Genomic DNA, 22,831 nt, shown 5'->3' with positions numbered 1-22,831 from the left:
TTTTATCCATATTTTTTTTAACTGCATTGTTGGTTAGGGGCTTGTAAGTAAGCATTTCACTGTAAGGTCTACACCTGTTGTATTCGGCGCATGTGACTAATACAATTTGATTTGATTTGGTTTTATCTGCTATATTTGTCCAGGTGTTATTTATGTTTCTGCTGTAGGCGGTGGTAGACACATCAAACCGACCCCACCTGAATATTGTATCCTTATAGAAATCTATTTGTAAGCAATGTGGACTCTCTTTTTTGGGATGCTACATGTCTTGCATAAAGAGGAAGAAAAGTAGGGTGATTCACGCTTTTGTTTAGATCTCCAGCAGAGGGCATATTGTCTTCATGGGCCCTCTACATTGTACAGTTGTACAATGACATTTTTCAGCAATCAATTCCAATTACAGTAAGCTAACACATTATTGCCAGGTCAATACTAGTCAGTCACTTAACTTTACATTCATGGCCATTCCTGTTTCCAAATATACATGTTCTTCATTACAGGGTCCGCAGTACATTTTTTGACCAGTCACAATTAGGCAGGCCGGCAATCTCACATGTACAGACACACCGGAGACCAACTTACTCACACAGGACAGGCCCATCTGCACACTCTAGCAACAAGCTGTTGAAAGAGAAAAGGAAATATGTGAGTATCTAGTCTTGTAAGTGCACTTATTCAATTGAGGGCCACATCACAATCACAGACACTACTAGGTGTTGGCATAGTTGCCCCCAGAGCTATATATTTAGAATAAATACATGGCTCTGTTTGCCCCTAACCTCTGCTTCATGGTCAGATACAGTGCCTTCAGAAAGTATTCACACCCCTTGGCTTTTTCAACATTTTGTTGTGTTACAACCTGAATTTAAAATGTATAAAAATAATAATTAATTGTCACTGACACATTTTGACACACAATACCACCTAATGTAGGATGATGTTTTTAGAAATGAATGAAAAATGAAAAGCTGAAATGTCTTGAGTCAATAAGTATTCAACCCCTTTGTTATGGCAAGCCTAAATAAGTAAAAATGTGCTTAACAAGTGACATAATAAGTTGCATGGACTCAGTCTGTGTGCAATAATAGGGTTTACATGATTTTTGAATGACTACCTCATCATCTCTGAACCCCACACATACAAGTATCTGTAAGTTCCCTCAACCGAGCAGAGAATTTCAAACATAGATTCAACCACAAAGACCAGGAAAATTTTACAATGCTTTGCAAAGAAGGCACATGTTGGTAGATGGGTAAAAAAAGCAGACATTGAATATCCCTTTGAGCACGGTGAAGTTATTAATTACACTTTGGAGGATGTATTAATACACCCAGTCACTACAAAAATACAGGCATCTCTCCTAACTCTAATAAATGAGATATTTCTGTATTCCATTTTCAATAAATTAGCAAAAATGTCTAAAAACATTTGTCATTATGGGTTGTGTGTGTAGATGGGGGAGAAAAATTGTGAGAAAATAAGTCAAGGGGTATGGATACTTTCTGAAGTCAGTGTTATGTTTTATCCTTCCAATTTGGAGTTGACGAGGCTGCACCCAGGTCTTTGGCTTGGGCAATTGTAATTGGCAGGTAGCATAGCGGTTAACAGAGTTTGGCCAGTAACCGAAGGTCGGTCGTTTGAATCCTCGAGCCAACGAAGTGAAAAATCTGTCATTGTGCCCTTGATCGAGGCACTTAACCCTAATTGCTCCAGTAAATCGCTATGGATAAGAGCGTCTGCTAAATAACACTTTTGTGAACGCCAACAACTAGATATTATCTTCAAATGAGTTGAGGTGTGCGTCATCATGATCATCAATATCGTGCGTGGTGACGTCAGTAGCCAAGCCTCTGATCGTGAAGGCTGATCAGCTGATATTTCGTTGAGTGCTGTGTGTGGAATAGCGTTGAAAACTGGGAGCCGGGAGCGGAAGACTAGTAGCTAGCTACAACAATAGTAAGAAATTGATGGTTTGGTGACAGTATTCGCTGTTCAATACCAGCATTGTTTCCAAAATATGTTTTTTTTCCCCCGTTGTAGCTAGTAAAGCAAACGTTACGGATGATTCAGTAACAACTGTAGCTCGCTAAAGTTATCCGGTTACCGTAGCTAGGTTTAATTTGCTATGATTTAAGATTATTTAGATTTCTGTCAAATAACCTTGAGTGTCAGTCGAGGAAAAACGTTAGCTAGTAAATTTGTACTGTAATATAACATTGTTTTTGCTGAACAACGTTAGCCAGCGTACGTTCCTAGAAAGTTTGAGGTCCAACAAGTGCTTCTCCTGCGCCCTGGCTAACTAGCTAGTAATGTTTGTTAGCTAAATTAGCCAGTTAGCCAGCGGTGCAATTTAATTGTCAGTTCATATCGGCTTTGCATCGACATACGCTGACAATTAATTGTACCGCTGGCTACCGAAATTAAAATTAGAACGAACTGCTTTGTTCTTAGAATGTAACTAGTTAACTAACGTTAGTGTTTGTGTGTTTTGACAGCTGATCAGACTCACTGCCTGACTCGAGCTGTCAAGGATGCAGACAAAAAATGGTCACGCAGATATGCTGAACAAGGAGTGACCCTACTAAAGAGATCCTCCTGCATGGACTTTAACGATATAGTTTGCTAAATGTATCCCCACTTGTTCAACCGTTGTAGTTAGCGTTAATGTTGAAGATTTAATCCTGCTTGACTGCTAAATCAGATCACATGATGCGGCTTAATCCATAGCTAACTAGCTAAACCTGTTATGGCACTCGAGGCATTTGCACTTCAAGAACATATGAATATGTGTGTTTAACTTACTTCTAATGAATATAGTGTGAACCTGTTGTCTGTCCTGAGTCAGTTTGCACCCTAGACTGAGAAACTCAAAGGCTTGGCTAGAAATTCTGTAATTGATTGTACAAGATGAGCCTATTGTGAGATGAAACTAAATGAGGATTGTACTGGCACATATGATGGTACTTTTACTTTGACATGTATTATGGTTCTTGAAGAGTGTCTCCCCAGTTTCATGACAAAATAATGACTAATGAGCGACACTGAATTCCTGCAACGATTATGGGGGCTAGATGTCAGATTCTTTAAGTCTCATGCCTGCTTCTGGCTTAAGTATAAACTATCACACCACTAATACAGAATGTTCATTACTGATGTACAATTAGGGTCATCTTTACAACACAGATTAGAAGAGGGAGCAGGTCTATGCCAATATCATCTTCTCTGTAATTACACTTCAAATAAAAAAGTTAAGGCTATTGTAGTGTAAAAGGAAACAACACGAGAACTCCGTTGGCAATGTAGGCCTATGTATTCTGTTGGCTGTCTTTTTGAAAACATTGGAGGCTCATCCATTCTGGTGGAAGGAACTCAGCTTCTCCTGTTTACTGTGCAGGTGACGTTTTCAATCTTTTTGTCCCTAGCTAGATATCCAGGAGAATCCCGTTGATCGCTGTGCTGAGCAGGTGCACCACACTGCGCCATCATGGGGGAACTCTTCAGAAGTGAGGAGATGACCCTGGCCCAGCTCTACCTCCAATCAGAGTCTGCCTACTGCTGCGTCAGCGAATTGGGAGAGATCGGAATGGTGCAATTCCGTGATGTGAGTCATCCAGGCTTCTCTTCCATTCCTCATTGTGATGCTCTCTCTAGAGCTAGACTCTGTGCTTATTGTCTCTCTCCTGTCCTATTTTGAGTGCTATTCTGTCTGTCAATCCATCTTCAGGCTATGGAGGTCTAGAACAGTGTACATTTTTGGCTCTTAACGGACAAACTCAGGAAGGAGGTATATGAATATGCTTGTCTGTTGTAGTAACATCGAATCAGTCCGATGGTTGTGAAAGCACATACCTTGGCGTCTGCAACATTTTCATCATGTGCACATAGCTGACCCTTTAGGCTGAGCATGGGAAAGCTCACACATGACATCCCTCCAGGGATCATATGGTGTGGGGGAAAACTAAAGCAGTGTTTCTCCCTTATTCATTTAGCAGCTGCGGGCCGCCGCTGCAAAATTGTTGCCGCGCCACTTCCCAAAATGTGTAGAATTGCAGGAAAACTTTCTCTGTAGCCAAGAGGGCCTCAAATGTTCTGTTGGATATCGCTCTATTGACCACGTCCACACTCACCACCTAAGCCCCATTTTGTTCCAGAAAAAAACCCTGAAGTTAGAATGTACACTGAGTGTACAAAACATTAGGAACACCTTCCTAATATTGAGTTGCACCCCATTTTGCCCTCTGAACAGCCTCAATTCGTTGGGGCATGGACTCGACAAGGTGTCAAGCGTTCCACAGGGAGGCTGGGCAATGCTGAGTCCAATGCGTCCCACAGTTGTGTGAAGTTGGCTGGATGTCCTTTGGGTGGTGGACCATTCTTGATACACACAGGAAACTGTTGAGCGTGAAACACTCCGCAGCGTTGCAGTTCTTGACACTAAAACAGGTGCGGCTGGTGCTTACTGGCATACCCCGTTCAAAGACACTTAAATCTTTTGTCTTGCCAATTCAACCTCTGCATTGTGCACATACACAGTCAATTGTCCCTACTTTAGGCTATCTCTACACTGATTGAAGTGGATTTAACAGGTGGCATCAATAAGGGATCATAGCATTCACCTGGTCAGTCTGTTATGGAAAGAGCAGGTGATCCTAATGTTTTGTACACTCAGTGTATATTTGTAGCATTTGACTCATTGAGTCTTTGGTGTTTTTCAATTAGGTAAATTCAGATGGGCAGTGCCGTGTTTCAGCCAATGTATTTGAAGCTGCTATGCTGCATCAGTTAGGCTGTAGTGCTTTTAAAGGGAAAATTATATTTCAGATGGTGTCAACATAATTTAACTTTTAATGCGTTTTGCCGTAGAATGTCCTTTTAAAAAAAAGTCACCAGAAGTGAATTTCTCAGTCGTTCTCCCCCAAAAAAACTCACTGATGTGCATTTCCCCCAGACTGCCCCAGCATAAGGACATTCTCCCCGTCCTCCACATCAACTTTGCCACATGTTCTGAAAAAGATCCTAGGGGAAACACTGAAAGGGACTAGCTGTTGTACCCAGTATGTTATTATACCCTTTATTTGGTTGTATTACCTCTCCTCATTCATAAGACCATATGATAGCTAACTGGTGTCCGCACTGTTTTCAGAATATATTAGTAATGCTGTTTTTGCTCTGAGGTTTCCTGGATAAGTTATTGCATTTTTATAGAAGTAGCATACGCTACAATTTCTTTGAATGCATCTTAGTGTTACAACGCAATGTTTGTCTCTAATTGTATATGACAGATACTGGCAAATGGATTTAAGGCATTCTTATCCCTGCGATGGCAAAGGTTTTGAATAGTTTGCATGTTTGCATTACAGTTGAACCCAGACGTGAACGTGTTTCAGCGCAAGTTTGTCAACGAAGTGCGTCGATGTGAGGAGATGGACCGCAAGCTTCGTGAGTGAGCTCAAGTGTTTAACCCATTGCTTCACTCATTATTCTCCCCCATATTTACAACAGTATCACTGCTATTAGTTATCCCTACTCAGACCCAGTCATCTCACTCTCTCACAGGGTTTGTGGAGAAGGAGATCAAGAAAGCCAACATTCCAATGGTGGACACGGGAGAGAACCCGGAGGTCCCCCTCCCTAGGGACATGATTGACCTGGAGGTAACTTCTCTCCGTTCTCTCTAAGAATCCATTCTGGTTACAAAGTGCTCAACTCACCATGTCCCCAGCTCGCTAACTCCCCCATCACCCTCTGTCTCTCTAGGCCACTTTTGAGAAGCTAGAGAATGAACTGAAGGAGATCAACACCAACCAGGAGGCCCTGAAGAAGAACTTCCTAGAGTTGACGGAGCTCAAGCACATCCTGCGCCGCACTCAGCAATTCTTCGACGAGGTCAACTCCACTGTACACAAACCAATTCACTACACACAGTGTTTCTGTGCCTGCCTTATTGCTTAGGCCCCTTGCGGACTTCATAATGGATCATAGGATTATGTCTGCATCCTGTGTACAGTGTATGGTAGCATAAGGCTTGTGTATTTATAACGGCTAGGTAATTACATCCCCAGACCAGTTATTCAAGTTTAACGATGCAACTAGGTTACATAGCAGAGTAATACGCCATACACAGATAGTCATTCGCGTATGACTGAGACGAGACTACCTACTGTCTACCTTTGACCTGCATCAAATCCACTCCACTGAGTTTGTAAGCAAAGCTACTTGAACTGAGAATGTTATCACCTATTTTACAAGCGCTTATGAGGTTGCATGGGGGTAAATCATTCAGCTGAATGTGTAGCCTTTTTTGCCAATCATTTACTGTTCATATAAACCCCAGCTTGCTGTTTACTATGTTTTATGAGGAGCCTGGCCTGTGTTCAATATCATGCTCCTGCCCAGAGCTCAAGCCACTGATCTGTCAAACCTTCCCAGGGTGTAAATAGTTCCCCAACAAAGCAAGCCATTTCTTCCTGAAAACAGTGATGCATTTCTAAATGTGCTATCATATGTCTAATTGGCTGAAAATCTCTTGGTCTAAATGTAATGGTTGTCATTCTCTCCGCCCCGCTGCAGATGGAGGACCCCAACCTGCTGGAGGAGTCGTCTACCCTGATGGATCCCGCTGAAGCAGGGACCCGTCCTCCTCTCAGACTGGGGTGAGTCTGAGTCCTTGGTCCACTCTATTAAGGATGGATTAGCCATCTCCTCAAGACTTAAAGGTCAATGAAAAGACTGTCATTACATTAAACCAGCGGTTCTTCCTGGAGGTGGAGTCAGTCAGTGTAACACCTAAGTGGTTTGGCCCAGACTAGCTCAGGCTGTCAGATTAGTCGGGCGACTAAGGTCACTTGACGGAGTGTGTGTGGCGGTGCTCTGTGTCTCTCTGCATACTCAGTCCCCAAGCTGACAGCCCACATGCTCTCAGTATCGGTGGACAATTGTTTTCTAATGACTTTTAATGGTTGGTAAGAGGCCAGTACTACTACTACTACAGGTGCTACCACTAGCCTGTTGCTTGGCAGTAAGATGTAACTCTGTTTATCAGGGTTCTGTCTTCAGTAGTGGAGAGAGTGAGCAGATTGGCAAATCAGACTGATGATAAGCAGTTCACAGAGCATGCAAACACCAGCAACACAAAACTGATACATGGACAAACACATTCTAGAAGAGGGGGGACTTCAAAGGTTGTAATCTATTTGCAGACAGAGACAAAGAGATTTGATTAAATGTCATAAAGAGTAAGCAAATCGGGGACGATTTCAACAGAAAATGGGGTGAAAAAAATCACACTCAGAAAATCGTAACTAAAATAGCTCAATACTGTGGATGTGGCAAAGCTTAGTGCTCATTTGCTAATGGATTGCTTGGTACGGATGCAGTGCCCCAAGGCCCTAGGGCTTCCCATCTGTCTGTTTGATGCTCCTCCATGGCTTTTGCAGCTGTTGAGCAACATGTGAGCTGTGATCCATGCCCTCAGCTCCCATTCCTATGTCCACCACTATCCAGAGAGGATGCTTTCATCAGCAGTGCTCCCATCACCAGTGTGAACAATCAAATCAATGACCTCTGTCCTTATGTGCCCGGGTTTCATTCTGTTATACCATTACATTACGGACTGATCTTCGACCAGCTTTCAACTTGAGCTGCCATTTAGGGACCTAACTCATTGCAAATATCAAACACCTTATTTTGAGATGAGGGATATACATTTGGTAGATAAATGCCGATCCATGCCTTATCGTCTTCCTGTAGGTTTGTTGCCGGGGTGATCAGCAGGGAGCGCATTCCTACGTTTGAGAGGATGCTGTGGAGGGTTTGCCGTGGTAACGTGTTCCTGAGGCAGGCAGACATTGAAGACTCACTGGAGGACCCTGCCACGGTCAGTAACTATTCACTGATACTAGTATAATAATCTGGAGGACTTAGGGGAACAAAAACTGTGCAGGATTTTGTGTGACCTATTCAGTGGGATGCTGTCGTACCATGACCGCTTGGTGGCATTGTGTGATTGTCATATGAGTGGCACTGATGTCCTTATTCATGCTACCTCATCAATACATTTTATGCTAGTGATACTTCTGCACTATCAGGCAAGGTTTTGTCTCCTCTTCACTTAACTCAAGTTTATATGTTTCCCCTACAGGGTGACCAGGTCTATAAGTCTGTCTTCATCATATTCTTCCAAGGAGATCAGCTGAAGACTCGGGTTAAGAAGATATGTGAAGGGTAAGGGGCTATGATTGGTTGAGAAATTCAAGAAACACTGACTAATCTAGACAGAGGAATGTTGTAATTGGTTTTCTGTTCCGCTCCAGGCACTCTGGGTTAATCATTCCCTCTCACCTTCACCTCTCAGGTTCCGAGCGTCACTGTACCCCTGTCCAGAGACCCCCCAGGAGAGGAAGGAGATGGCTGCAGGGGTGGCCACCCGTATCGATGACCTGCAGATGGTACGACCTGCCTGGCCTATTGTAACACAGACAGGGAGTCCACCTACAGTCAGCCAGCCAGCCAAAACTAACAGATATTTACATCATGTCTTGTTACAAATTAAATCGAACAGATCCTTACATTTTTCAAGTGAATTAGTCTTTCAATATTTCATCTGTTTTCATTGTGAACTTGATCTGGGCTCTATCATGGCTTCTGATCAGTGTTCTGTTTTCCCTGTAATTGTATACTCAGCAGCCAGAGGCTGTGGTGGAGGGGAGTGGTAGGTGACCACATGAGGTATGTGGCTAATTCAAAGGTGGTTTTAGTCATTCGTTTTAGGAACGAAACCTTCTTTCAATTGTTCAACATGACATTAGTCATCTTTTGATGTGCTTTTTGGATGGACTCTTAACTTTCTGCTAACGTTAAGACTTTTGCGTAGTCAGGTTTCCTGCTCTGCGTCTTGCTGATGCAATGTCCGCGGAAGTTTCAGTTCCTCTTTCTGCCGTTTCCTTTGTACTGAGCCGTCAAGCCCTCAGCCAAATTATGAAGTGGAGGGAAAGACTGATACTAGATTAGGTCCCCCAGCAGTGTTGCCGTAATATATATTTTATCTATCACACAAAACCACAGAGGAGATGTTTGTTGATCACATTAGGGAGGCCTTCAAATTGAGTTAACTTCTGTCTGTCTGCAGTGTTCATATCTCAAACGTTCTGGCTTCAGTTTCTGACTCACTCAACCTCTTTGGCGGTGTTGGGCGTCAGCATCAATGGGCTGGGTGGAGCTGGGTGTGAAAAAGCTACAGGGAGAGGTCAGAAACGGTTGTCACTCGTGCCGTGCCAGGCCCATGAGGTGGCTGAACTGGATCTGCCTCTGCCAGTGGATATACTCTCCTGCCTACACACATACTGGCCTGGCTTTGGGAGAGCACCTCTAAATCTGGCACAGTGACTCACCGCTCTAAAACGGGGCAAAAACAGGCACGGGACTGGGACAGGCCAATCCCAACACAAACGCACCACCTCTTTGGTATTATAATCCAGTGTCTAGCACTCTATCTCCTTGTGCCAACTGTGTCTGGTGACCCAGGAACAATGCTTGTCTCAGTGTTTTCTGGTTTTTGCAGCTGTTGAGCAACATGTAAGCTGTGGTCTTTAGGAGTCCAGCCCACACAGACAGAACTTCATTTTAGCCTTCCATGGAACAGCAGCAGCGTATGGTGCAACACCATCCCTATACTAAGAGAAACCCAATACTCCCTCTGGGAATACCCACTTCTGTTATTGTGTTCTGCTCCAAAGCCCTACGTAGTCTGGTGGCGCAGATGGTTTGCACTTGGATGGACAGGAGGCATCCTTTCCTTGTTTGGCAAGGAGGAACCCTCACTCTCCTCGCATATAGGAAACCAGCTGATCGTCAGGGTGGTTTACACGGAGTTCAGCCAATTAGCCACCCACTCCACCCACACTCTCACCCACACTCTCACCCACACTCACATAGTGACCACATTTACTACTCACATTCTCAGGAATGGGCTTAGCTTGAATTTAAAAAAAATAGTCACTCACATACCACTTCTCTCTGATAGACAGACGCCCAGTGGTGTGTGTATGTTTCAGTGGTGTGTGTTGAGAATCTCTGTGGTTCAGGATCAGTTCCAGCCCCCAGTGTGGACGGAGAGCTTGGGAGAGAGCGAGAGACTCTGAATTACGTTTGGCAGGCCCCCTGTCTGCCAGAAATGTTAACATCCTCTCATAGCCAGTAAGTGCCTGGGAATGCTTGCCTCGCTGTTTGAGGGGTCACTGTTATGCCCGTCGCTACGGGGGCGGGATAGTCGTCGTCAAGAGGGAAGGGCGAGGGAGGAGGGGAATGCCCGGCCCGCTAGTTTGGGAGTGAACAGTGTGTGTTTGTGGGCGTGAGAGGGTCTCAACAACGTGGGCGAGAGTGGGTGTAGGGTAGCGGCATGTTAGCAATCCGCTGATCATAAGACATTAACTTGATATGAGTCAGTGCTGTATACCTGAGAACACCTCTGCTGGCTCTTACGGGAAATTGGGTCTGATATAACCCCTCATCAAACTTGATAACATAGTGCACACTGCCCAGCAAAGCCTTCTATTAATGTGAACCACCTCCACAAATAAGAAGGGGAACCTGATTCATTGTAACAGCACTTGCTGTTCTGGACATGTAGGGAAGGCACACTATGCAGACAGTTCAATGCCACTCCCCACACAATTCTAGCATTGAGTGGAAACTACTAGAGGATTGTTCTGATGCCACAGTCTCCGGCCCTGGCCTGCATCTGTTAGTTTTCCATTTGAGGTCGGTTTAGTTAGGCACATACCTCGTTTTTGTTTAAATGCTGAGTGCGAATGTGTTAATTGAGAACTGCCTGCAAACTTTGTCAGACACATGAACAGTCTGGAGACTGTCTAGGACAGAGCACCTGAGCTAGTTACACAGCTGGATATGTTCTGTACCCAGCCACGCAAGGTTTCAACTACAGTATCATCCTAGTCGCATCTTGTCTTCATATCTCAAACCCTCCCCGCTACAGGTGCTGAACCAGACGGAGGACCACAGACAGCGGGTCCTGCAGGCTGCAGCCAAGACCGTCAGGGTGTGGTTCATCAAGGTGAGGAAGATGAAGGCCGTCTACCACACCCTGAACCTGTGCAACATCGATGTCACCCAGAAGTGTCTGATCGCCGAGGTGTGGTGCCCTGTGTCAGACATGGACTCAATCCAGTTCGCCCTGCGGAGAGGCACGGTGAGTTGAGTGGACACCCCTCTTGACTAGAGGCATGGGGGAGGTACAGGAAGTTTTAAGTTGCGTCCCAAATAGCACCCTATTACCTTTTTGGAGTCCATAGGGCTCTGGTTGAAAATAGTGGGAATGGGTTCATTCCATATCTATTTAATGGGGCATTTCTATCATACTGTTTAGGTCAAGTTCATTGATGGAAGACACCTTAGCATTAAGACATTAAGAACCAGCGAGCTTCATAGTCACCAGTTAACCCAGTGTTGAGGTCATTATGCCTGGACTCTGTTAGGCCGTTAAGTCATAACAGATCCAGACTGAGAGACAGTGCTAACAGGGCGTGGAGAGGCACTGCATCAGTGCTGGCTATGTGAGGATTTTACACGTATGAGGCTAGATTCCAGCGGTATCAGGACGTCATTCTGTTCTGTAGTCCTGTTCTGTAGTCCTGTTCATGCCAGTAAGGGCTTAACCCTGTCACGCACAGCATTCAGTCTCCATGCTGCATTTATCCCCTCAGGCTATTTTTACCCCACATGTCTCGTTGAGAAACACAGGGACATACTGCCCTCAATACACGCAACGATTCTGCTTCTATCTCAGCCATCGAACCATCCCTTGGACAAGCTGTTGTCCTTCACACACAGCAGGCGTGGGAGATCAGATGATACATGTAGTATGATAGATTCATCTCTAAACCAGCTGTGGAAATGAATCTGTCATATTAATCGGATTTATTGAAGCCGTTGTTGCAGATCTTTGTGAGTGATGGAGGTATGGAAGGCCCCAGTGCCCAGTCGACAGACTAATGGGGAAAGCAGGAGGATTCCTCTCATTCCTGAGTGCTGAGGAGATCCCAGGCCAGCTGACAGTCACTCTGGCTGGAACACAACATCCCTTTGTTAGACACATTCATGGGAGATTGAGCTAGCAGGGCAACTCCTGCTGTTCTCAATGCCTTGTAGGGCTGAATACCTCAAGTCCCTGTAGAAGTTAAATGAGTGGTATTGTGTCCTCCTGACCATTCTCTGAGCACGGTTCTCTGACCGTCTTTCTGTCTTGGTCTCCAGGAGAAGAGTGGTTCCACCGTCCCCTCCATCCTCAACAGGATGCAGACCAAGCAGACCCCGCCCACCTTCAACAAGACCAACAAGTTCACCTCGGGCTTCCAGAACATCGTAGATGCCTACGGTATCGGCAACTACCGCGAGATGAACCCAGGTAACCACAGCTGACACCATCAACCTCCTCTCATAGCTCACATAATGTCTATGTGTTCAGCTGGCTAGATCATTGAGCCAAAGCAGGTGATAAATGTTCACCCCCGGTGCCAAGTCTATTTCCCCCATTATCACCCCATCACTGTTGATCATGCTGTATTGTGTGTCAGTGTGAGCTTGGGTTGGCTCACTCTCCCATTCCTCAATGTGAACGCTCATGAGTCCTCCCTGTCCCCAGCCCCATACACCATCATCACCTTTCCCTTCCTATTCGCTGTCATGTTTGGGGACCTGGGCCACGGGGTGCTCATGACCTGCGCTGCCCTCTACCTGGTCCTGAGAGAGAGCCGCCTGGTCGCCCAGAAGAACGACAACGAGGTAGGGACGTCACTACCCATGCCATCAGCTCCATCCCTCACCCTTTATCCAGCCTTTAGCTCCATTTACTGGGGACTTAACAGGGTTTGGTTACCACTCTGCTTTAGACAGATTCTATGGCCCTAACACTGTAGTGGCATCAAGATGGCCAGTTTAACTTTCAAGTTGGTGCTTTTTGAGTGTGAATAAATAACCAAATCCTCTATGGCTAAAACAAAATGTAACTGAGACCAGATTCTAACAGTGTAAAGTATCACTTCTGGTCTGTGTGGATGTTTGACGTGGTGCGCGTTCAGCAGGACGCAATATTTTGGAACATTCAGATAAAAATGTTCTATGTAGAACAAACATGCCTCTGACATGTAGAATAAGGAATCACTTCAGTTCTCATGTTTTGTCTGCCTGCAACGTTCTACAGTGTTTGGCAACGGAGCGTGGCCGTAGTTTGATTCTAACAGTGTAACGTGTCACTTCCTGTCTGCAGGTGTGGATGTTAAACGTGGTGTTAGATTCAAACAGTGTCACTTCCTGTCTTTGTGTAGATGTTCAGCATGGTGTTTGCTGGGCGCTACATCATCCTACTGATGGGCGTCTTCTCGATCTACACCGGCATCATCTACAACGACTGCTTCTCCAAGTCCCTCAACCTGTTTGGCTCTGGCTGGAGCGTCAGGCCCATGTTCGACCCTCGCGCTAACAACCTCACCTGGTCGTAAGTATCCCCTCTGTCTCATACTGTCTGTGGATTGGAATAGTTTACCTCCTGTACCTTGTTGGCAGTGCCCTCTGTGAAGTGATGATTCATGCCATGTTTGATGTTCTCCTCAGGTTTCAGACACTTGATGAAAACAAGGTTTTACAGTTGGACCCTGCAGTAAGAGGAGTCTTCAATGGACCTTACCCCATTGGCATTGACCCAGTGAGTACTCAGTCTCTGTGAAAACAAGCTAAAATCCCCGTACAATAAAGATGGATAGTGAGCTAAAAAAAAAGTGTTATTTTGATAAATGTAATATGTTACATTTATATCATCCTGATTTCATTGTCTTATAACTGTTTGACTGTGTTCTTCAGATCTGGAACATCGCCACCAACAAGCTGACCTTCCTCAACTCCTTCAAGATGAAGATGTCAGTGATCCTGGGGGTCATCCACATGCTGTTTGGAGTGTCTCTCAGTCTCTTCAACCACCTGTGAGTCACAGTTAAGCTACAGTCCTTGTATATAGAGCACTGTCTATGAATTTGAAAGGGTTTATATTTCCCCAGCCTTATCCCTCTGCTGTCTACCAAAACAAGTGGTGGGGCGATTTTTTTTAAAAAAAAATTAATTTTTTATTTTCTTCCTTTTTTTTCTTTTCTATTTACATTTTTTTTATCCCAGACTAACTTTAAGCAACCATGACAGTTTGTTTCCTGTCTGTACAGGTCTATTTTATCCGATGGTGAACATGTCTTGTTCTTTTCTGAAGGTATTTCAAGAAACCCCTGAACATTTACCTGGGCTTCATCCCAGAGATTGTGTTCATGGCCAGTCTGTTTGGGTACCTGGTCATCCTGGTTTTCTATAAGTGGGTGGCCTACGACGCTCACACCTCCAGAAATGCTCCCAGTCTTCTCATCGCCTTCATCAACATGTTCCTGTTCAACTATAGCGACCCCACCAACCAACCCCTCTACAGAGGACAGGTGATCATTCCATCCATCCTTTCATCTGTCAATCTGTCCTTTTAAAAATGTTTATTGAGTGAGCCATTTTATGGTGGGATAATGTGTGACGCCCCATACGCATCTAACATCCCTCGTTCTCTCGTCCTTCCCCTCCGTAGATGGTTATTCAGACGCTGCTGGTGTTGATAGCCCTGGCGTGTGTTCCCTGTATGTTGATAGTGAAAACCCTGGTTATGCGGCGACAGTACCTCTGGCAGAAGAACTTGGTACTGTACCACCATCTGCCCTTCCACACACATTTGTTCCATTGAGTACCATTGGGATGTGGAGTGTAGAGTTCGTCACCCCAGCATTAACCCGTCGTCCTCTTGTCTGTTCCTCCAGGGCACCCAGAACTTTGGGGGGATCCGGGTGGGAAATGGCCCGACGGAGGACCAGGCTGAGATCATCCAGCATGACCAGCTCTCCCAGCACTCGGAGAGCGACGAGCATGAGGTGAGAAACCAGGATGCCCCCAGCCTCCACTCTGTTGGCCTAGCACATACGAAGTATGTGACCAGAGTAGTCTATTATAATGTTGGCCAAAGACTTAATAGCGCATCCCATTGGACACTGCCCAGATGGAATAACCTTGAATAATGAAGCCATCAGCCACATATAGAAACCCAACCCATTTACTTAACATTACCAGAGCTCTCCTATTCGCTGCTTCGATTACAGCAGCATAGAATACGTATTCATTATAGAAGTGGGATCTGGCAGGAGCAAATGTAACTGACCACAAAGCTAATCCAGCAGCTCTTAACATGTGCGTTATTGTAATACCTACAAAAATGTAGTTTTACATTTTTAGAGTTGATTCAGTGTGACAGTAAACAGTCCGTGGGATTGTTCTGTGTTCTCTCCCTCACCTTTTTCAGGAGTTTCTGATAAACATATGAAACGATACAACAGGCTCCTGTGAACCTCAAACCAGACGAGCTGTCAGTTTGTTTCTGTAGCTCTCGGGAAGCGGTTATGGCTGTTTACAGACGGAGCTTGCTCTTTTATGGTCCCAGGACCCAGGATTTATAGAGCAGCTTTCAAAGCGACTCACACAGATTCCTCTCATTGTTGACCTTTTGAAGTGGAGAGGAATTTTATTTGATTGGAGGTTACTTTATTTAGCAATGTTAGTCTCTACAGTCCATGCCACTATAAACTGTATGGCCTTGGACGAGAAGAGATCTCTACGTGATTCAGTGGACGGGGCTGTGCTGGAACAAATCTTTTAATTCTAGTATGTTGTATTCATTTCCAAGACGTTTCAGAGCCGTGTTACAGCACATGTTGATAATGTGAGCTCTGGCTCATTAACCAAAGGCTGGATGGATTGGAGTGGTTGCATGTATCACCATGCAATCCGCTTCCAGACATTTTTTTATTAATTGCATATTGTGTTTCCAGTTCACTGACCAGACTGCGTTGTGTGTTTTAGAGTTGTGCAGCTCCTCCCTCTGGCTAGCAGGTGTTCAGGCAGGCAGGGTGCTAAGTAACTAACACAGTAAACATAGCATTTCTGTTTTAACATGAAGCAACTCATTTTAACAGGCCACCTTTACAGAATTCTTGCCTATAAACTACTCAGGTCATCTGGTCAAGTATCCAAATTACGCTAACCGTGTTAATCCTCTACGACAGAACTTAATTCATTAATTTCTGTTCAATTGGGAAATGCCATCTTTGGTCTTCGAAATGGTAAATAGCTATACTACCGTTAACTAGGCTAAAGCTTTAGTTAGCTTTTTCCTAACCAGCCTCTCTGAATGGCTGAGCAGGCTGTAACCCAAATAGCCCAGTCCCACCTGCTGTCACTGTCAGAAGTGGGACACCAACCCCATTGCTCTCTACATTCCCCATCACTGTCTCCCCTAGCAACCACAGACACCAACTCGACAACAATATGCCAAAGATCAAAGGCCTATAGATATATCCGGAAATGTCACAGTAGAATGTTGTCACAATACTAAGCATGCACAAATGCATGCTTTTGGAGGAATGGTTATGCATCCCCTAGATACCAGTGCCATAATGTTTTATGCAGCCCCTTAAGAAACGTTGTCAGTAGTTTTGATCCAGTGCCTGTGATGACTGCAACACCTAATCACCTTCTGTATATTATACATCTCCGTTTCCTATGTTTTAATGTCATTGTTTTTTCTCATCACTGTGTTGTCCTGTCACTAACAAACCTAACTTGTTGTCAATTGCTTTCAAGGCCCCCGAGGAGGAAGTGGTAAGCCAGGCACTCATGCCCCCCACCCCATCCCCTTACCCAAAGCGCATGTCTTGCTAGTCTGTCTCTGAGCCTCTGTGTGTGTGATAGTGTGTATCTCTGTCCTGCATGTGTGTGTTCTGTGCCCTGAGGCTGACTGTGTGTCTTGAGTTTTTGCTGTCTCTGGGTGTTCCAAGGGATTCTTCTAATGCGCAGCAGCACACTGAGACTAGTAGTACTTACTGTCTGCCCTGATCATGAGGTGGTACTACCATTACCAGCATGGCATATCCTGCACAGCTCCTCATTTGTCTGCTTCATGGGTCGTAAGGAAAGAGCTTCTTGGGAGACCTCTGCTGCAGGGGTCTGACTAGTGGGTCAGGCTGCTGTTTCTGGAGCTGTTTTAATCTAGTGAATGTCTTTCTCAATGTGGTACCGTTTAGCCATGAACTTTACTGTCGTTAAAGATTGGTCCAAATGAGGTCCGGGGCAGTCTCCTGGTCCCTGTACTGTTGTGTCCTTGTCACCTAGGGGTTCATACTGGATGTGTGTTCTCTCTCTCCCTCCTCCAGTTTAACTTTGGGGACGTGGCTGTGCACCAGGCCATCCACACCATAGAATACTGTCTGGGTTGCATCTCCAACACAGCTTCCTACCTACGCCTATGGGCCCTCAGCCTGGCCCACGCTCGTGAGTACATAAACCTCATGTTCTCCCCTCTCGCTGCCTCTCTCTACCCTTTTTTGGGGGTTTCTCTTTGAAAGGGTACAGTAAAACAGTTGATTTCCTTCTCTTCCTCTGTGATCCGACAGAGCTGTCAGAGGTTCTGTGGACCATGGTGATGCACCTTGGCCTGTCCTCCAGGAGCTTTGGGGGTTTCGTTGCCCTGTCCATCATCTTCGGGGCCTTCGCCATCCTCACTGTCTGCATCCTGCTCATCATGGAGGGCCTGTCTGCCTTCCTGCACGCGCTGCGTCTGCACTGGTGAGAAACACACACTGTGGAGTCTCAAACTAAGGTCTCTAGACACCACACTCCGAGGGCATCACCACCTCCCTATAGGCCGTCTCATCGTTGTTGGTAATCAAACCTACCACTGTTGTGTCGTCTGCAAACATGATGATTGAGTTGGAGGCGTGCATGCCCACGCAGTCATGGGTGAACAGGGAGTACAGGAGGGGGCTGAGCACGCACCCTTGTGGGGCCCCAGTGTTGAGGATCAGCGAAGTGGAGATGTTTCCTACCTTTACCACCTGGGGGTGGCCAATCAAAGTCCAGGACCCAGTTGCACAGGGCGGGGTCAAGACCCAGGGACTCAAGATGAATTTGGAGGGTACTATGGTGTTGAATGCTGAGTCAATGAACAGCATTCTTGTCCAGCTGGGATAGGGCAGTGTGCAGTGTGATGCGATTGCATCGTCTGTGGACCTATTGGGGCGGTAAGCAAATTGGAGTGGGTCTAGGGTGTCAGGTAGGGTAGAGGAAATATGATCCTTGACGAGTCTCTCAAAGCACTTCATGATGGAAGTGAGTGCTACGGGGCGATAGTCATTTAGCTCAGTTACCTTAGCTTTCTTGGGAACAGGAACAATGGTGGCCCTCTTGAAGCATGTGGGGACAGCAGACTGGGATAGGGAGAGATTGAATATGTCCGTAAACGCCAGCCAGCCAGCTGGTCTGCGCATTCTCTGAGGACGCGGCTAGGGATGCCGCGGGGCCGGCAGCCTTGCGAGGGTTAACACGTTTAAATGTTTTACTCACGTTGGCCACAGAGGAGAGCCCACAGTCCTTGGTAGCAGGCCACGTCGGTGGCACTGTAATATCCTCAAAGCTCGCTAAGAAGTTGTTTTGATTTGTTTGGAAGCATGATGTCCGCGACGGGGCTGGTTTTGGTTTTGTAATCCGTGATTGTCTGTAGACCCTGTAAAGGAAGGAGCATGTCTTCAATATTTTCCTCCTGTCAGAGGGCATGGAGGTGTGGCTCACCCCTGTAGCTCCCCCTGCTGGTGAAACTATGGTAACAGACGTTTTAGCTCTAGTTCCTCGGGTCCTCGTCTGAGCCCTCAACCGTGTGTGTGTGTCTCAATGGAAACAGGGCGTGTCTCTCCGTCCCACTGGTATTAAGCAGACCGGTGCTACTGGGAGCTGTGGTTTTCCAGCTCTCACCTCCAGCTCTTTCCTGGCCCAGAACCTGGAATCTCTCTGCATCCCATAAAGCAGTGGAGGATAGTGTGTGATATGGAGGCCATCATGGAGAAACTTCTAGTGTCTCAGAACAGCCCTGTTGAACTGGAAGTGATCATCCACTGGCACCCTCGCACAGCGCTGACACAGACCCTCATCACTGTATTTACCCAGTACATTGGAATCTAACGCTCCACTCTCACTGAAAGGCCCAGAACCTGGAATCTCTCTGCATCCCATAAAGCAGTGGAGGATAGTGTGTGATATGGAGGCCATCATGGAGAAACTTCTAGTGTCTCAGAACAGCCCTGTTGAACTGGAAGTGATCATCCACTGGCACCCTCGCACAGCGCTGACACAGACCCTCATCACTGTATTTACCCAGTACATTGGAATCTAACGCTCCACTCTCACTGAAAGGCCCTTAGGGAAGGGCAAATGGGACATGAGGCCTTCTAAATAACTTTAAATAAGTAAATAAAACTTATTTTGCTTAGTGGCTGCTATCTAACACAGTTGTAAATGTGATTTTTGAACTGCCAAAGTAATGTCAGGCGTCTGTAAAATGTATAGCAGTAGTAAATGTTGATCTAGCTGTGGCCAACATGCATATGTACTCACTCCTATTCCAAAACCATCATTTGATCCAGCCAGAGATTCCTCCAGTAGCTGAGAGAGGAGTCATCCCTTAAACACTTCTTGGTCTAGTTTAGATTCTGACATTTTATAATTTCAAACAAATACTGCCTTTGGATTTGAAAGGATACAATCACTGAAGTTAAAGTGCAAACTGTCAGCTTTAATATGAGGGTATTTTCATCCATATCAGGTGAAACGTTTAGAAATTACAGCACTTTTTTTTTACATAGTCCCCCCCTCCCATTTTAGGGGACCAAAAGTATTGGGACAAATTCACTTGTGTAGTAGTCAAAAGTTTAGTATTTGGACCCGTATTCCTAGTACACAATGATTACATCAAGCTTGTGACTCTACAAACTTGATGGATGAATTTGCTGTTTTGGTTATTTCGGATTATTTTGTACCCAATAGAAATTAATGGTAAATATTGTTTTGTCATTTTGGAGTCACTTTTATTGTAAATAAGAATAGAATATGTTTCTGAACACTTCTACATGAATGTGGGATGCTACCATAATTATGGATAATCTTGAATGAATCGTGAATAATGATCGAGAAAGTTAGATGCACAAATATCATTCCCCCAAGACATGCTAGCCTCTCACCATTACAATAACAGGGTGAGGTTAGCATTTTGTGGAGGGTATGTCATTTGTGTGCATCATTTCAAATCCATAATGCTGGAGTGCAGAGCCAAAACATCAAAACATTTGTCACTATCCCAATACTATTGGAGCTCACTGGAAATCAGTTTTCAGTCTAGGGCGCAATTACGATCTCCGATTCATAGAAACACAAAGCCTGTCACTATTTTTCTTTGTTGCCTTAAATGTTCTGAAGGAAAGTAGTGCTAGTTGACTCCATCAAACATAACGCCACTAAGTTTGACCTTTTTCTTTGTAAGCGTATTCTAGTGAAATATTCTAGAGCCCCAGCATACCCAGATGAAAATCTACCTCCAGACGTAGGGAGGAATGGCAAGCATGTCTACTTCCTCCATTGAAAGGTTATCCAGCCGTCAGTTTGCAGGGAGATTTTATAAATGGGGAGATGGAGGTTGTGTTTCGCTTCTGAGGACCAGGCCTAGGCCCTACCGTGGGTGTGTTTTTTTAAAGTGGGTTACACAGGGAGGTTGTGGAATGGAGAGCAGGGGTCATCTCATCTTGCCATCATCTCTGCCTGGCTTTGGCTTGATACAATCATTAAGGGCTACCTATATTGCACCTCAAAGACACTCCCGTTTAAAGGGACTCCTCAGACTTACTTTCAAAAGATTTTTGTATAACTGTTGGTGCTTGACTAGTATGTTTGTCTGTGTAGCATTGATTGTTATTGTAATATGCCTGATGTTAACTGTTGTCTCTTGTTCTGTCTAGGGTGGAATTCCAGAATAAGTTCTACGTAGGCCAGGGCTTCAAGTTCCTCCCGTTCACCTTTGAAAGCATTCTGGAGGGAAGGTTTGAAGACTGAACACTGTCCTGACCACTGCTCCTATAACCTCACTCTGTTCTTCTTGACAGCCAATGTGATGTTGGTGTAAGGTAGACTCCACCCACCCTGGGTGTTGCCATAGGAACCCATGTGAATAACTCTGAGCTCACTGGTCAGGATCTTGGGTAAAATAGCTCTTTCTGAAAATCTGAAGTTAATGACGTCTATATTTCACATCCTGCTGCCGTGATTGTTTTGTTTGTTCGATAAATTATTTAATATGTTTTTTGTTGTTGTGAAACCTGTCCAATGATGTGTTTGAACCTCCCTGTGAGAATTGCACTTCTGATCATTGTAAACAAGGACTAGCTTTCCGGTAGTCTAAATTGACTTAATCTACAGATTGTTATTGATACAGTAGATGAGAAAATGGCACCAGGCTCAGATCCAGTAAAGGAGATTACTGGAGGTCTTTAAGTGTTTTTATTAGTTTTTTTAGTTGTCCCGTGTCCTTACCAACATCTCCCTCTCACATCGCTGCTCATATTAATACACAAAACACACAGAAAAAATGTTCACCCACACATTCTCTGAAGCACATAAAATCAGACAGAATTCTACCATACTACTACTACCTTTCTACTCATGATAGCAGTTTCTTCTCTATGTGATGCAGTGAATTGAATCTCTTATGTATCAGAGGTAGATCTTGACACACGGCCTATAATTTTCTGCTGTTTTTGACCTGATGTGTTCTATACTGATGGCACTGTTTTCGACTACATATCTGTGATATGCAGTGAACTATGGGTAACCTGTCATATTAGTGTGGAGTATTTCAATAGTGTAGAAAGTATCTGGATTTTCTGTGATAATCCGTGACTGAGATTATTGGTCATTGTGTGTTTTTTGTTCCACACCTGTTTAATTAATTGTTTACACTGTGACTGTAGGCCCGTGTGAGGGGAGAGGGAAGGACAGACCACACAACAGGAATATGTAAAGGAGATCAGTGTATCGTCATAAATATGAGACATCAACTAAATCTGTATAGGAGGGTAGTTGCATTGAGAATCTGTGTGTTTGTCATTAAACGTGAAAGAGCTGGTTAAACAGATTATTACAATTCTTCTGGCTGGGATTGGTGGAGGGTCATGTGTTTCAAGTGAGCAGTTAACAGATCAAGTAAATGTGTTGGGTTTTAAGGTGGTAAGATGCCATTAAGTGGATAATAATTAATTGAATGCTAGCACCACACTTTATTTTTTACATTCAATGTCAACACTTTTTGGGGGGGGGTATTATGGCAAACGGTTAATGCATTATGCATGCTTTCAAAATCCATTCACAAACATCAAGGTCTAAGCCTGTGCTAAAATGGAAACTTTGGCGATATGAATACAGGGATGACAAAAGCCAAGCCAAGGGCACTTTCTGGTGGTTACTGAGTGTAGTGCAGGTATGGTTTTCAGTATCTGTAGTTTCTCAGGAGTCCCCATGAGGGAGCTATTGGACTGGAGTTATCACTGGTCAAGCAGCCAAACACATTCTCACTGCAAACGCTTATTCACTTTAATCATTCTAGTAATGTAAATGTTATTTAGTAGACAGTGCTCTGTTCTTCAAAACTAGCTGTCAACTGAAGGAAACTATTTGCACCGTAAGGGAACTTTTCCTTGGCTGTCCTACCAGAATCCGATATGTGTTAAAAGTTCTTGATAACATCAGCTAAAATGTCTCTGTGACATATTAATTATTTGAATGACCCTGCTCTACATGTGTACTTTGTGACTGGAATGTGATATCTTAAAGCTCCGTGCTAACCAAAATGAAATGAGTCCAGAAACGGCTGAGC

The 22,831-nt window shown here is 44.7% G+C and overlaps 1 protein-coding gene across 7 annotated transcripts; it reads left to right on the top strand.

Moving 5' to 3' along the window:
• Nucleotides 1-1,762: 1,762 nt before the first annotated feature.
• On the top strand, nucleotides 1,763-22,089 carry LOC106607300 (V-type proton ATPase 116 kDa subunit a 1). Of its 7 annotated transcripts, none has more exons than XM_014204128.3 (23): nucleotides 1,839-1,956; nucleotides 2,496-2,628; nucleotides 3,427-3,601; nucleotides 5,361-5,439; nucleotides 5,557-5,654; nucleotides 5,758-5,898; nucleotides 6,571-6,653; nucleotides 7,750-7,876; nucleotides 8,141-8,223; nucleotides 8,354-8,447; nucleotides 10,994-11,206; nucleotides 12,271-12,421; nucleotides 12,659-12,798; nucleotides 13,341-13,510; nucleotides 13,627-13,717; nucleotides 13,873-13,991; nucleotides 14,270-14,486; nucleotides 14,627-14,734; nucleotides 14,853-14,963; nucleotides 16,726-16,743; nucleotides 17,295-17,412; nucleotides 17,535-17,706; nucleotides 20,922-22,089. In XM_014204128.3, the coding sequence occupies exons 3-23, from the start codon at nucleotides 3,485-3,487 to the stop codon at nucleotides 21,013-21,015; spliced, it is 2,544 nt and encodes an 847-aa protein (XP_014059603.1). In that variant the 5' UTR covers nucleotides 1,839-1,956; nucleotides 2,496-2,628; nucleotides 3,427-3,484; the 3' UTR covers nucleotides 21,016-22,089. The 7 variants fall into 7 exon arrangements, with proteins under 7 accessions (XP_014059602.1, XP_014059604.1, XP_014059603.1 ...); XM_014204130.3 differs by having other exon boundaries at nucleotides 1,840-1,956; nucleotides 3,423-3,601; nucleotides 5,758-5,886; XM_014204126.3 differs by having other exon boundaries at nucleotides 1,840-1,956; nucleotides 3,423-3,601.
• Nucleotides 22,090-22,831: the final 742 nt, after the last annotated feature.

Source organism: Salmo salar, chromosome 06 (genome assembly GCF_965601325.2).
Source record: "Salmo salar chromosome 06, fSalSal1, whole genome shotgun sequence".
NCBI classification, from domain to species: domain Eukaryota; kingdom Metazoa; phylum Chordata; class Actinopteri; order Salmoniformes; family Salmonidae; genus Salmo; species Salmo salar.
The sequence above is the reverse complement of the archived record's forward strand: the minus strand, read 5'-3'. Positions and strand labels throughout refer to the sequence as shown.

Bases quoted from the DNA above. Each gene is read 5' to 3' on its own strand.
- LOC106607300 (XM_014204127.3), top strand. From the start codon at position 3,485: ATGGGGGAACTCTTCAGAAGTGAGGAGATGACCCTGGCCCAGCTCTAC. The intron at 14,487-14,626 runs GTGATCATTCCA...TCCCCTCCGTAG, and splicing joins AACCCCTCTACAGAGGACAG to ATGGTTATTCAGACGCTGCT. The intron at 17,413-17,534 runs GTGAGTACATAA...GTGATCCGACAG, and splicing joins CCTCAGCCTGGCCCACGCTC to AGCTGTCAGAGGTTCTGTGG.